Source organism: Falco rusticolus, chromosome 12, assembly GCF_015220075.1.
Source record: "Falco rusticolus isolate bFalRus1 chromosome 12, bFalRus1.pri, whole genome shotgun sequence".
NCBI lineage: Eukaryota > Metazoa > Chordata > Aves > Falconiformes > Falconidae > Falco > Falco rusticolus.
Genome location: NC_051198.1, coordinates 27,040,374 through 27,055,753, shown reverse-complemented (window position 1 = coordinate 27,055,753; position 15,380 = coordinate 27,040,374). Strand labels below are relative to the sequence as shown.

Here is a 15,380-nt window from a genome sequence, read left to right as displayed (position 1 = left end):
CACACACACACACACACACACACACACACACACACACGCCGGGGCTTGGGGGGGGAAACCAAGCAGCCGCACATGACTGCCTGCCACTTCATCCGCGCGCCGGCCCCCTGGTTAAAAAGTTTGAGGACCCCTGGTCTATACAAAGGGAAGCTGTCTGAATTGCTTGCTGCAGCATAGGGAGGAAGGTCTGCTAGCCACAGAGCTGTCTCTCAAGCCCCCCTCCTGGTGACTAGTTAAAGGAAAAACCTTCCCTATGACTAGGAAAGCCATAAGAGACAAAACAGGAAAGGTGCAGGAACTGCTCCAGGAACTTTCTACATGTGGGCTAAAGTCAGGCTGAGGCATACTCTTTACACCTGGGACTCTGAATCATTCCCCTTCCACACCTTCGTGTCAGCTGGGATCCTGAGAAACTTTAAGATGTCTCATCCCAGTTTGCTCTGGCACAGGAGCCGGGGCCTGCACCATCCCAGCAGTAATGAACTTCTTCCTCCAGTTCTTTGTGTTTCTGCTGGGATATTTCCTCCCCCAAGGAAGGAAAGGGGGGCAAGAACTTTCACTGCAATTTATGCAGCAATAGGTACTTCTTCAAGGTTATCTTTTAGGTCCTTTTCAGCTCCAAACTACTCTTACTCCCCGAGAGTATTTAACTAAAATTAACAGGGGAAACTGCAATCCTGTAAGACCCTTTTCTGCCACAGATGGGTATATGGAGCCACTTCCCCATATGATACCATGCAGCTATAGGAAAAGGGATTCTGGGTTTCTTTCATTGCAGATACGCTCTTCAAGGAGTTATCAAGACAGGAGCTGGTGGAGTACCAGCTGGACAGGAGCAGCAGGCTACATGCAGGCGACAAAGGCAGTGACTGACTAGGCAAGGCCCAGCTCTCCAGGCGGTGTGAGAGCAGCACGGCAGGGCAAGAAGCTGGAGGGACAGTGGCACAAACTGGTATGGTGGGAAGGGGTTTTTACCCCCGCCCTGGACACTGAGGCACAGGGCAGGAAAGAACAATGGGCAACTTCACCTTCCTGAAAACACAGTCTTGGTCTTCAGAGTTCACTTTCAGGTGCCTTTGCAGGGTCTGTGCTGCTCTCTGTACTGTTCCTGTCATCTTTACCCAAACCTTTGAATTACAGATTCAGTGATGGCACCTGGGGAGGGGAGGACTGAGGAAGAAGAAATCAAGAATGCTGAAAAGACAGCAACGGAGACGAGAGGAGATATGGCAGTGGGGAAGTGGCTAAGCACAAGCACTGTGTTCTCCAGCAATGGCTGGTGAGCTAAGGAACCCAAAATCAACAGAATCCTCTCTCTGGAAGATGAATTGTCCTGGTTTTGGTGACACCATGACACCAATGTTGAATTCAACCCTACAGCCACACCTGGGCAGCACTGAGTGACAAAGCTCTTTCCAGCCTCTCCGTCTGGTGTACGAGTGCTTTGGCTGGTATCAGTCAGATACCTTGAGGCCTCTAAGCAGGGCCAAGGTACAGCATCTGCTGCAGCTGGCCCGGCCTCCGCGCACTCATCTCCTCTGGTTTCATTCCTTCCATGGATTTTGTCTCTCCACAGACTTCTCCACCGGTCTTGGGCCCACGGTTTCCCTCAGTCAGACTTCTTCAAAGTTCCTTTGAAAGCAAGCACTACTGCCCAAACCTACCATTGTAATGTAAGTCGGTTAACAGCAAGTGCTCCTAAAACCTCTGCTTCTCAAGGGGAAGATGATCAGGTGTTGTTAATCTCAGGTTTCATTAAGAAAGAAAAAAAAAAGTTTTGTTGTTTCCCTTTGGGTTTTGGAGAAAAGCTTGAGAATCCCAAAGATGAAAATTCTAGGCTCTAAACCAAGTAACACACAAGGTGTTGTTCCAAGACACTATCTTTAAAGACTGGGATTTCACCCATCTTATGGCTTTTGACCCGAGTCTTGGCCGAGGACGGGAGTCTGCTGCCCATGGCACAGCCGGGGCTGGCAAGGAGACACCTCGGGGCACCGACCGGGAGCTCCAGAACGCCCAAGTGTCTCCCTGCAGCCCGTCCTGACAAGCATGCCCCAACTCCCGACATTCCTGGGAGGACCTACGGCAAACACGCCACTTTCCTCCCGCTTCCATGCCAGAACACAGGGCAACTATGAAAGACAAGGCCAGCAGCGGGTCCCAACCTTCCAGTAACCGACCTGGGCAACGCCAGGACGCGACCTCACCAAGAATTTGTCCTTTTTCTTAAAAACAACACCCAAACCCCAGACTGCTTCAGGAAACCACAGGAACCCCGCTCTGCCTCACGCGTCCGCGCTGCCCGCCCCGCACCTTCGCACGCCCCCGCCGTCCAGCAATCGCCCCGGCGCTGACAGGGGGCCGGGACCCCCCGGGCAGGACCCCCCGGCCCCCACAGGCGGCGGCGGGGACCCCTGGCCCGGGGGCCGGGCGGGCGCGGCGCGGGGCGGGCGGCGGCCACCCGGGGGGCCCGGCGGCGACCCTGGGGCCTGCCCCGCCGCCGCCCCCCGGCACCTCCGGGGCCCGCACCCCACCCCCCGCCCCGGGCGGCGGAAGTGTGTGTAGGGGGCAGTATAGGAATTTCCTGTGACGTCCCGGCCCGGACTCCATTAGGCTGCAGCTGGGCTCAGAGGAGACAAACCCAGCGGGCAGCGAGCGGAGCGGGCCGGGCGCCTGGGGCTGCCGGGCGGGGGCTCAGGGCAGCGGCGGCCGCCATCGCCAGAGGGAGCCCCGAGCGGGCGGCGGCGCTGCCTCCGGGACCCCCGGGGGGCACAGGGCCCCGCTCCGCCTCCCCTCACCCCCGCCTCCCCCCTCCTCGCCCCCCCGGCTTCCCACCACGGCCGCTCTCGGCGAGGAAACTCTGGCCTCCGCTTCCTCCTCCTCCGACTCGGACACCGGCGGAGCCTCCCCGCCCCCGCGGAAGAAAGCCCGGGCCTCCCCGGCGGCGGCGGTGGAGGGAGCAGGAGAGCCCGGGGCTTCCGCGGGCAGAGCAGGCCTCACCTCGTCCCAGTCCCCCTCGCTCCCCGCCGGGCTCGCCCCCGCCGCCGCCCCGCTCAGAGGCAGCAGCGGCAGCGGCGTCAGCAGCGCCATGCAGGCCAACGGGGCAGGAGGGGGCCAGCAGCAGCAGCAGCAGCCGTCGCAGGGGCCGGCGGGCCCGGAGCTGGGCTGCCTGGGCGCCCAGAATGGCGAGGCCTCGACGGGCACGGCCGCCGGCGACCAGCTGGCCCACGCCAACGGGCTGCTGCCCTCGGCCAACAGTGGCGGCGGCAGCCCCGGCGGCCTTAGCGTCAACAACGGGGTGCCCGCCGCCGGGGGCCCCGGCCCGGCCGCCGCGGAGCTGGGGGGCGGCGGCGGCGGCAGCGCCCTGAAGAAGAAGAAGCGGCTCTCGCAGTCCGACGAGGACGTGATCCGGCTGATCGGGCAGCACCTCCACGGCCTGGGCCTCAAGTAAGTGGCCGCCGAGGCCGGGAGGCCGCGGTGGGCGAGGGGCAGCGCAGCCGCGGGGGTGGGCTTCTTCCCTCCCCGCGCCGGCCGGGCCGCCCGCACCCAGGGGCCCCCCGGGGCCGGGGGGGCCCCGCACACACGCCCCGCCGCGGGGAGGGGGCGGCAGCGTCCGGCGCGGGGTCGCGGGAGGCCGGTGGTCCCCGCGGAGGGTGGGCAGCCGGGGCGGGGGGCTCCGAAGAAGGGACCTGCGGGGGTGGGGGGGTTGTGGCAGAACCTGTCCGGCCGCAGGCTGGTTGTCCCCCGCGGGGAGAGCCCGGCGCCGGGCAGCGGGGCGGAGCGGTGGGGCAGGCCCGCTCGCCAAAAAAACATGGAGCCGGCGATGTGTTTTTCCGAGCCTGTGCCGGCCAGGCTGGGTGTCTGGAAGGGACAGGCCGGGAGCCTTCTCCGCCAGCGATGGCAATATGGAAGTCGAGTCGTACACCGATAAGGGTAGATCAATACCAACGCGTTAGTGGGGGAGAAGTTGTCGGGTAAACATAATGGAGCCCGCAGCCGGGCGGGGGGGGGCGGCTTTTTGCAGCTGAGCTCCAAGATAGGGTTTGTCAGCTCGGAGGAAGTGAGCGCAGGCCGGGCTGCAGCGCAAGGGGCCTCTGGTTTGGCTCCGCAAACCCTCCTCCCCGCGCACGCTGAAGGCCTCCTCTGCAGAACACCCGTTCTCCATGGTAATCTTACCCGTCGAGCAGACAGGAGCATGTTGGCCCTTTCCTAAAAATCAGAATAGGGAAAATAATCGCCCGGCTGAGTGGGGGAAGTCTTAAGTATTCAATCACAACACTGACTCTGTGAGTAAAGCTTAAAGCCAACACCTCGTAAATTTTGGAAGGAGGCTGGAAGAAGTCCTGTGAAGTCTTCACGCAGCTGCCACAAAAGAAGTCTTCAAAATGTTGTGGAGTGGGTCAATTATAAAGAACTTAGCACATAAAATAAATTGCCTCTGACACAAGAGGCAAGTTTACAGCAGCAGACAACTCGTGACTGTTCATAGACGACACCACAGTAAATAAGCTATTTTTAGTGTAAAAGGGGGAGGGCTACAGGTTCCCGAGTTTGTTTATTTTATTTTAAGGAGCCAGTGTTTTAATATGTGATGAAGAAGAAAAAGTTAGGCCTGTTGCAGATGCAGTAGCTCTCTGCGTTCTTTTGGGGGGTGGGGGGGGTGGGCAGGGGGCAGTAGGCACTAGCTAACAGCTTTCTAGTCTGTATCTTCATAAAGTTTTTCTTCTGTGCAGAGATGGCTGTTTGTGGTGGCTGGTAAGTCACGTACTTCATGGTACTTCAGCAAAGTTTTCAAGCTCCTTGACAGCTTGCTTTAGATACAGGTAGCTGTTTACCTGTCTCAGCCAACCAAGACAGTCTTTTTTTTTTTTTTTTTTTGACAAGCGGCTGAATCTGGTCATAGTATTCTTTAATAAAGTTACTCTTAAATATGGTTAACTGTTATCGTAGCAGGCGGTATATTTGTGAGGGTAAAACTGGTCGGGTTTTTTTACACTGTATCTCTCCTGCAGCCAGACTGTTGATCTTCTCATGCAAGAGTCAGGATGTCGTTTAGAACATCCTTCTGCTACCAAATTCCGCAATCATGTCATGGAAGGAGAATGGGATAAGGTAACGTAGGGCTTATAGGACTGTATTAACCACTGTTTAAATTTATAGTATCTGTGAGAGAATTCAAAATCCATTCTCCTTATATACTTTTTTTTTTCCCCTTATGCCAATTTCTGCAGGCTGAGAACGACCTGAATGAACTTAAGGCCTTAGTGCATTCTCCGCATGCAATTGTGGTAAGAGGCACACTTGAACTCTTTCAGAGCTGTATAGTTGGACTAATTGTAGTGGTGTAATCTTTCACTTTGGAGTTGGTTGTCTATAGTTTTTGTTTTCTTTTTTTGTTTACTTTAAGCAGCTTGCATGCTATCTCCAACGTCATACTAATCTGAACTTCTTTATTCTTTTTTAGAATGAGATAGGAAGCCCAAAAGTATTTAGGCTAATATTTGGTGTACTGAATGCTTAAACTTTGTTAAACATACTTAACTGACAAAATATAAGTCCTGTAACAGTCATAAAATAGGTCAGGTTCTGTAGAAGCTGCCTATGTTGAATACTAATTTCAAACTTGAAATACTTCTCACAATCTCTGTGTTGATAGGAGTTAGGTTTTCTTGAGGGAAGAGAAGTTTAGAAATAAAATGCAGTAATACTAATGTGGAGTTGGCATTTTAATAGCACATTACAAGAATATAGAGGCTGCTATACACCATGAACAATACTGTTGCTTTTCCAGAGGGCTTCTAAAGAGCAAATGCATTTGTATTGCTGTTTGGGATTTTATTTAGAGCTTTTTCTCTTTGGCTGGCTTCTTTTTGTCAAAAGGTGAACCTAGAAATAAAAGGTTAGTAGATCCTGTGACTTTACAATTGCAGCATGTGTTGTTATGATTTCAGTTACTTTGAGGAAAGCATATCTTGGTTTGATTTTTTTTTTCTTTATCTTGATGAAAATCAGTACCTAGCTCTTCAAACAGCTTGTTCCATTGTGTTTAAATGTTTATTTAAATGAAATGAAGTTGGAGCAACTATGGTCACTTAGAAAGAAAACAGTAGCCGGGCTTTTTGAGGTGTCTGTGACTGTAAACAATGAAGAATCAGCTGATGGCTGCTTAGCTCCACTTCTAGCTGATTCATTTGTTGTCAAGACAATTTCCTGTCTGGTGGAGGAGGGAGAGAAAGAGAGAACAGGAAGTGAAGTGGGAAAAACAGATGTTTAACAAAACATCAGAGGGTACTTCAGAGAAGTTTACATTCTGTTCTATTCATTTGGTGAAAGCTTATACCTCTTAGTTAGACTAGTAGTTCACTTTCTCTTTTTTGAAAGACTTAATACAGGTAAGATTTACTGTTCAAGTAGTTTAGAATATTGCATGCAGCTTTCAGTAGTTTGTGGAGACAAAGTATGAAGCCACTGTATGTGACTATGAATGGTCAGTTGAAGGAGATTTTTTTTCTCATGTTTCTAACTGCTGAAGTTATCAAGTTTCCCTGTAGTGTTGAAGTGTTTTACCTGTCAGGGAGTCAAGAGGTTTAACTGAGTACTAGCAGTGTACTTTTTGGAGGACTTAATTTGTGGAAAAAGGGGACATTTTCCTTTGGGAGGGCTCTGAAAGCATGCTTTTCTTTAATGTTGATGTCTAACTGCTTGAATGAAACTTGGTGCAATAAAAATAGTTGATTTAGACAGAACTTCACCTGAACTGAATATTAACTATTTTCTTCTTGAAGTTGTTCTCCTTTATATAAACTTCATATAAAGTAGATAACAGTATTAAATGTCTTACGTGTGTGTTAGTGCTGATTTGCAAGGATAAGTTGAGCCCATGTGAGCTCCATTGAGTATGCCCAAGCTCCACCTCTCTCGCCACCTGGCTTTTTTGTACGTGGTTGAGATTTTGGGTGGGTGTTAGTATAGTCAGCACCTGGAAAACTAGTGAAAGATCATGACAGGTAAGGAGGGATGCTTTATGCTTTGTAGGTAATCCTGACTGCAACAAAGTCAGAGCTAACAAAGATGATAAATGTCTTGATTAGGGAAAGTCCAAACAAGATGCTGCTCCAGGTAACTCTTTAAAACGGAAAATTGGATTTCCTGACTCTTGACTCATACTGTATGACTAGATGATTAAAAAATGTGTGCATACCAGAAGAATGGGTACCTAAAAGTTTAGATGGCAGAGAGTGTTTAACAAACTAGGGTGTGTGTGTTTGGTGGTTTGGTTTTGGTTTGTGGTTTGTTTGGTTGGGTTTCTTTTCCTTAAGAGTTAATATGACCTGGACAAAATACAAGCAGCTATGTGTCCTGGTTGGAATGTCTGGTCAGTGAAGAAGATAAGTATGTATTTTGAAAATTCAGCTCTTGTATTTCTGCAAAGAACTGTGAATTCTGCAGGTGAAAACACTAAACATGAAAGGGCTGATCTCAATTTGTAAGCCTTTGATGCTATGTGTTGATATGTTGGGGAGGGGTGACATACTGCTATTTCCAGTTGTGTCAACACAACTGAGTGCTATATAGTGTGTGATTAGTCATGTTTACTTTTACAGCATATAAGATACAGCTGTCTTGAGACAATCTGTAGGAAAACTTTATAGTTGATTAAAGCATGTTATTTTTCCTTGAGTAACACTTGTAAATACCAGCTTCAAGCCAGCCTGATGTTTTGCTTACTTTAGGGCTACTTGAGCTTATTATGGTGTCTGTCTTGGTTAACTAATTGAACCTAGGAAGAAATCTGGAGATTATTCCTCTATAGTAATCTAGAATATACTTTCAAATTGTCCTCTTTGCTTTTCGTTTTCATTTGCTTAAATGGTGCTTTCCCCAGTTCTGGAGGTCTACAGCCTGCAGCAAGCAATACAGCATGAAAAGTTATCTATATCTTGTTGTTTGAGCAAAGGGCTCCACCTGCTTGTATGGTGTCCCTCTTGCTACAAGCATTAAGGGCAGTTCCCTATTGGAATTAATTACTTTGTGACAGGATTTATACATTCAACAAGGCTGAAGCCTTGTTAAATTCTATAGGCCAGAATATTTTTCTGCCCTTTACGTATCAAATCTTACGTTTAAGTTTTGGATGGTTTTTAAGTGCTTTTATCACTTTTACAAGACTATCAAAGTAATAAGGACTATGAAGTAATGAAAATTGGGGTCTTAGTTCTGCAGGCTATATGCAGATAGCTACTGCTTCGAGTTTGTCTTGAAACATCAGCTGATGTTAAAACTATCTTTTAGTTACCTTCCTCATTTCAAAGAAGAGCTGTTTCAGCAGTGTTTACTTAATTATTTTGAACTTAGTACAGTAATAAAACTGTTGTGGAACTTGTTAAGATGTGCAGGTCAAACATAATACCAAAAACTAATCCTAAAATGAGGTAATTTTGCATTTAACTCCTTAAACTTGTGAAGATTTGCTGCTGTAACCAGTGATGAAAATGGCCCAATTTCTTGACACTGGTATGGTGCTTGTCCTATTATTTTCACAGTTGTGTTGCTGAGTCTCTTACCCTCTGTTACTTAGTGCTGGTGAATCATGGTGCATGCAAAACTTCTAGAATGTAAAATTTAAAAGAGGCTTTCCTACTAACAGTTAAGACAATGAAGGAGTAAAGTACTATACATTCAAGTTGGTAATCACAGGCTGTAGTCTGAAGAAAGCAAAATGCTAATAGTACGTGCATTAAACCAAACAAAAGCCCCCTGTAAATCTATTAACTCTCTTAGCTTTGCCCCCAGCTTCAACTTAAATTATAGCTTCTAGAAAGAACAAAGTACTGCACTTTATCCTCATCTTCTCTATAGAGGTGAAAGATGGAATGAAGTAGTGATAACTGAACAAAATCAGCCAGAGTGCAGTACTGAAATTGGTGAATTGGATTCTTCCATGGGTCCTGCAGGGTGAAGAATCTTTTCTATAAGCTGAGCGATGATGGTGTCTGAATTTAAATTATTCAACAGTAAAGGGTGTAAAGATGTTGAATTTCCATTGCAGACACTGAGATTTTAACAACAAATCCCAGGCACTTCTGTTGTGTTGTACATGGCATAATATGGATTATGATAATTTTTATTTCCCTTCTTTGGAAGGCAGCTAAAGAATATGGAGAATGAGTAAGCTTATTCTTGTGGGTACGTTGTGTCAGATTAGTTTTATACTTGTTCTACTTAAACAGTGGGGTGTTTGCTTTTGCTTTACAGGTGCCAATATTATGAACAGCTCTTTCCTTCTAGAAGAGGTTGTTTGGGGCTCTAGAAGAGATGATATACTCAAAATGGTCTTGTCTACCATGAGAAGATGGTATTGGAAGTAATTAGCAGCACTGTTAGTAGGGCATATACGTAGCTGAGAGAAAATGAAGACAAAATTCAGTTGTTTAATGAAATATATTTGTCAGCAAAGTCAATAGTTGCACAAAAATAGTAGGAAGCTGTGAGTGTCCCGATAGAAAAAAATTACTTGAAATATGATGTCGCTGGAGTGTGACTTTTGCCTTAAGGAGGCTGTATTCATGCCATTGTTTGAGTATGCTGTAGGACAAATTTTGGAGCAGTTACGAAAATAGCTTAGGAAATCAATTTAATTTCCCTATTAACATTTACTCTATTCTCTGCCTTTTACTGCAGATAAGTTACAATTTAAAACTGCTTATCTTCTATTGTATTTCTCAATTACCTTAACAGTAGACCCCTGCATGAAGTGTACAGTACTGTGTTGTTCTGGGGGCTTTTATATTCCTAATACACCAAAGTCACATGTGGTACTGATGACTAACAAAAAACTGAAGTTATACCTCTGGGTAACTTGATGACGACATTCTGCGTGGTAGAGTTCCTGTAATGCTTCTGTGGAATTGCTGGGACTGGCATTAAAAAAAAAAAAAAAAAAACACAACTTTTTTTTTTAGGGTTTTCTGCTCTTTTTAATTTTTCCCCTTAAGTAATGAAATGAACATGCCAAGTCCTAGAAGTGGGGAGGGAGAAAGAGCAATTGGATACAGATATGGTTATCACAATTTAAGGGGAGGATTATATAAATTTAATAAATATTATATGCAGTGAATGGAGAAGGAAGAGTGGGAGGGGTTATAGTTCTTATTACAAACTGGAAATATCAGATTATTTTTGATCTGGTGGTGATCATTAGTGTGAGGTGACCAAGAGGAGCAAAATGCAGTATGTGACTACTACCTGAGATCTCCATGCATCCTGGTGAGCACGTGCACAGCTGGGAGAGGAAGCTCTTATCCCTCCTGCTGCTAGTATATAAGCAAACAGCGTGAGGTCTGCTGGCCTACAGCATGGAACCAGCCACTGAGGTTGTAAGTAATTGGGATATCTTTCTTTTGGTTTTCTACGTGTCTCAACACCAAAAAATGTTGTCTTGCCTGGAAAACCTGTGCAGTGATACTCCTAACAATTCCAAATTCATACAAACTGAAGAATTGGATAGGGAATGTAAAATGGCTTTGCCTGTCACGTACAGGACAATAGAGTACTACAGACACGTTTGACCATAAATCACTTTTACTGTGCAATGTTTTATGCTTCACAAAGCTGTGTGGTAGATTAATAGTGCTGTATGTGGAAACTTTATTCTTTTGGAAGAATTGAACGTTTCTGGAAGTTAAAACTGCTTTTAAGTTTTAACTTTGGATTTTGCATGTAGGAAGTGTTCAACTTTTGCGTAAGCTTTCATAGGACAGGAGTATCTTAAACTTCCCAATTAGCCCTCTGCCTAAGGAGGTTAGCAGTGTGTTTGAAACTAAGTAAACATTGACCAAATATGAGCATGAAAATAGTGAGGTGCCTGAGGTCTGACAAAGAGGAGGAAACTGGTGGTGTATTCATTAGAGAAGCAAATGTAACTTGCTACATTTAATCTTCAGTTTCTCACTGATAATGTCTAAGGATGTACATTTTCCTCTTTAACCTGTGAGTCTTGTGGACCAAAAACGTCTTTTCTCTCTGGTAACTGCTAGCAGTAAAGGTGATGTCCAGACACAGGGCAGTTGGGTTGATCTAGAAACAACCAAACTGTGTTTCTACTAAACTGGTATTAGAAATTTCTTGGACTTCAGGTTTTTGAATATAGTAAATAAAAGCCTGATTTTTTTTTTTATCAGACACTGGTTGTTAGAATAACAGGCTTTATTTTTTAAAAGAAAACAAAAAAACCCCAAACACCTGTACAAGATGAAAGGAACACTATCAAATAGCAGTGATTGATTCTGAGAAATGATTCCTAAAATATAGGAAACTACTTTTTTTTTTTTTTCCTGTAATCCTGACAACTTAACATGGACCTACAAAACAAAACCGGAGGCAGTGTCAGTTTACTATTGCTATACGTTATGCAGCTATGCAAACAATCCATGTCAGCTTCTATGTAAGCAGTATGAGAACTTGTTGAGTTGGCCTCTTGTGTTCTGTGCTGTCATGCAGTCTTAAATATGTGATCAGCTGCTTTTGGGCACTTTCCTTTTGATAGAATGTAAGATCGGAAAGCCTGTCTAATTCAGGTTTTGAAGACTGGTGACTGAAAAGGGAGTGAGTACGAAAATGAGACAAACTGAAGGGGGGGGGGGGGTCTGAGAAATGAGGTAGGAGGATACTTGGAGCCCCATAAGGCAGGAAGGAAATTCATGAATAACTTAATTGATGCAATGTTGTTGAAAACCCAGCAAAAAAATTAAGTAATGAAACATTACATGTAGCTGTATTTCCGAAGGGCATAGTAGAATGGTTTCTACTGTTCTGTTTAGGCTCAAACGTTTTCTGAAACTTCAGTCAACCTTTTTCCCCTGACTGCTGCTTTCTGTCATGTCAGAGGATGAAGTTTTTGCTGCTGCAGCAGAAGTACCTGGAATACCTGGAGGATGGCAAGGTCCTGGAGGCACTTCAGGTTCTACGCTGTGAACTGACGCCTCTGAAATATAATACAGAACGCATTCATGTCCTCAGTGGGTAAGTGTTTGGACTTTGAGAACTTTCAGTGGAATTTTCTTAAGAATTCTATAGCTTTTGATAGCTGACATCATAAAAGCTCAGTTAAAGCTATTATCCGGTTGATGGATAAGCTGTAGTGAGATGTGCTAAAGTGGTGAGTAAAGATGACTGTCCAGTAGACAGTGTTCTGTTTCAGATGCTTGAAAACAATCTGAATATGGTTTACTTTTGTAGTACTGGAACCCAAATTAATATATACATATGTATGGTCATCTGATCTTGAGAATTGTTAGCCTGTTATAACAATAAATAGGTGAATATAGTCTGATTTGTTCTTAGATGAAAATAAGACTCTTTTGTCTTCCCTAAAAATCTGTTGGTTTTGTTTTTCCTCTTTTATTGCCAATTTGTAGACATTGGTTTTGAGGAAGATGCATGTTTGTGTAGAATAGGTCCCTGCCTTTTTCCCTGTCAGTCTCAAGCTAAAGTCACCTGTTTCTGTCTAGTTCATTGAGAATGTTTTGATGATATATCATGCTTACAAGTGAAAAGAAAGGCTCCAGAAAGACTTGGTCTCTTGGTGTGTGTACGCTTTTTTTAAACAGGTATCTGATGTGTAGCCATGCAGAAGACTTGCGTGCAAAAGCAGAGTGGGAAGGGAAAGGAACAGCTTCCAGATCTAAACTTTTGGACAAACTCCAGAGTAAGATGGTCTAGTGTTTAGAATTTGTTTCCACCTCTGTAAATCTAGTACATCTTACATAATGACATATCCCAGGGAATTGACTTCAACTGTATTTGCTGGTGCTTGTTGTTGTATTTTTGGGCTAATGGGGATGCCTTTAGGTGCCTTTACCCTTCTATATCTAACCTTTTCTGTCTCTGGTAAGAGCTGCTATTACAAATAGTTTCAGCTGTGCTGCGTGCAGCAATAGTATAGCTTGGTGATTAAATGTGTGGTTCGGAGAGGGGGTGGGGAGAGCTGTACTGAGAGGTTGAAATTCAGCATGGCCTGTAACCACTGTGGTAGTAGTGCTGACTGACAGTGGTCTCAGACTTTGCTATGAGTTACAGTTTCTCTTCTCTTTTGTGGCTGGTCTAATACTGTGTGTCAGTCATAAACCCCATGATGATATTTATTTTGATAGTGTTCCTTAAATTAACACAGCTGATGTTGGTCTATAATTGTACAGATTTTGTTAAATACTGAATCTTGTGTAAGTGGTGCTTACCTTGTGTCAGGTCAACATATACTATAAAGATAACTACAAATACCTTGCATATAGCTCTGCTTTCCAGAAGTTCATGCTTCTAATTCCAGAGGTATAGCTATAAATTTGACAAGCTGTGTGCCTCCTTTCCTATAGCTTTTAAGCTTTATTTACTAAGGTCTCTTCCAGAAACACTCAAGTCAAAATACACTTTTCCTTGTAACTTGGTTTTGATTATATTCGTTTGTTTGTTTGTTTGTTTTTCTTAATAACTCTTTTAAAGCGTACCTACCCCCATCAGTGATGCTTCCTCCAAGGCGTTTACAGAACCTGCTACGTCAGGCTGTGGAACTACAACGGGACCGGTGCCTATATCATAATACGAAACTAGATAGTAATCTAGATTCTGTCTCGCTGCTAATAGATCACGTTTGTAGTAGGTAAGAAACCCTTGCGATTTAAGATGGGCAACAGTCTCTTTTCTCTGTCTTTGAAAATAATCTAATTGTACCTACTGTTAGAAGGAACATGAAAATCATTCTGGGTTGGTTTAACAGAAGTTGACTGGGAAAAGACAATTCACATTAAATGAGTGGCAGTGGGGAAGTAGAGAGGGTGTGTATAAGACACTTTGGTAGCTGGATATGGTGAAATGGGGTCAGACTGAAGCTTTAAAAAATTAATCAGATGGGTATGAATAGAATATATTACTAGGCTAATCCTTAGCTGCTTGTTTCTTGTAACTTTGGACAGCCAGTCTGCTTTTTCATTTAACACGTGATTGCTGTGTTTTTTCACTGGAGAATCACTAGTATGTTACTTCTCCAGACTGTCTTCAACCTTACTGGAATGCAGAAAGCATACTTTATGCAGTCAACTTTCAGCTTCAACTTTTGATAGCGGACAACGAGGTGCATTTAGTCACTAAGGTTAAAGCAGTAGAAATGCATAATAGGTATTTGTTTAACATATGAATGATCCGAAGAATGAAGAACTTTCCTCATATTTGTAAGACAGTAAGAACTGAACATCTTCATACCTATGTATTAGCTCTTAAGACTATCTGAATAATGGTGGGTTGGTTTTTTTTTTTTTAAACAAAACTGATGCTGCTTCTGAATCTTCAAAATGCCATATTCTGGTAGACATGATGCAGGAAGATGTTTGTTTTTAACAAATGGCTGACTTGACTGGTTTTTCCTCATCCAGCAAAACTCTGCTAAGGACCTAAAAATTCAGTGTAGCATTTGTGGAAAACTGCTGTGCGTGGTGTAATAAAGGAATGAGGGCTAGGACATCTAGAAAATGAGGGCTGTATATGATGCCTTTGTGTGTTCATCTAACAGACTAACACTTGGGCTTATGGGGGGATTCTTTCCATGCTAAGGTTAGCTCATCTGAGGAAGTTAATTAAACACTGATAAACTTGCATATAGAAACTTTCCGAACGCAGCTGCTTAGGGTTTTGGGTTACTTCGAGTCTGTTTTATAAAGATGCAGACTTCCGTAATACTTCACTGTAGCCATCTTAAGGTTTTAAAATTAGTATTTTTGGCACTTCATGTATTTGAATAACTGTTTTAGACTACTTTCTGGTTTGCAACTTGGCTACATCACATTGTTTCAGCAGTTTGATGTCTGTGTGTGGATATTTGACTGTTCCCCACTTTGAGCTACTGAAAATTACCACATACTGGAATTGTGGGCTTCCCAACTTCAGAAGTGAGTCTTAAAATCGGAAAGAGATTTAATTTAATCACTATGCAAGTCCATAAATAACATTGGATGTTCTGTAGGGGGTTTAATGTGATTAATCAAACCCCAGAGAGCATGGTTTACTGAAGTCAGACTAGGTAGAACCAGATCTAAAAGATCCTATATGCAGCAAATCTGGACTGTTTGCTGACATAAAAGTTTGGCCATAGTTTGGTGGGTTTTTTAACCTAACGTGATACTTCCTAGGCTTGCATATTTGGTATGTACACACACATAGATACTCGTGACTAATTAAAAAAAAAACCAAAACAACCCACTTCAAAATAAAGGCTTCCATTCTGTCCTCAACTCAACCTATTGTACCTACCTGTTGCAGGGGTCTGAGATCAGTATGTGGTGCGCTGTACATGCTGCCATGCTTGGGCATAATGAGGTGAGTTAAAGACAGTG

General features: G+C 44.6%; 1 protein-coding gene across 4 annotated transcripts in view; it reads left to right on the top strand.

Moving 5' to 3' along the window:
• The first annotated feature begins 2,628 nt into the window (after positions 1 to 2,628).
• The window catches only part of WDR26 (WD repeat domain 26), a 32,945-nt gene continuing 20,193 nt past the window's right edge, over positions 2,629 to 15,380 (top strand). For 3 of the 4 annotated variants that reach the window (XR_005107070.1, XM_037405949.1, XM_037405951.1), the window contains exons 1-7: positions 2,986 to 3,447; positions 5,013 to 5,112; positions 5,232 to 5,288; positions 11,885 to 12,021; positions 12,609 to 12,706; positions 13,498 to 13,654; positions 15,307 to 15,363. Coding sequence is in view for 3 of the 4 variants with exons in the window: in XM_037405949.1 (XP_037261846.1) it covers positions 3,089 to 3,447; positions 5,013 to 5,112; positions 5,232 to 5,288; positions 11,885 to 12,021; positions 12,609 to 12,706; positions 13,498 to 13,654; positions 15,307 to 15,363 (965 nt within the window). In the remaining variant the exon portion in view is untranslated. Of the gene's footprint in view, positions 3,448 to 5,012; positions 5,113 to 5,231; positions 5,289 to 11,884; positions 12,022 to 12,608; positions 12,707 to 13,497; positions 13,655 to 15,306; positions 15,364 to 15,380 lie in introns of all 4 variants that reach the window. The other variant, XM_037405952.1, reaches the window with a different exon arrangement.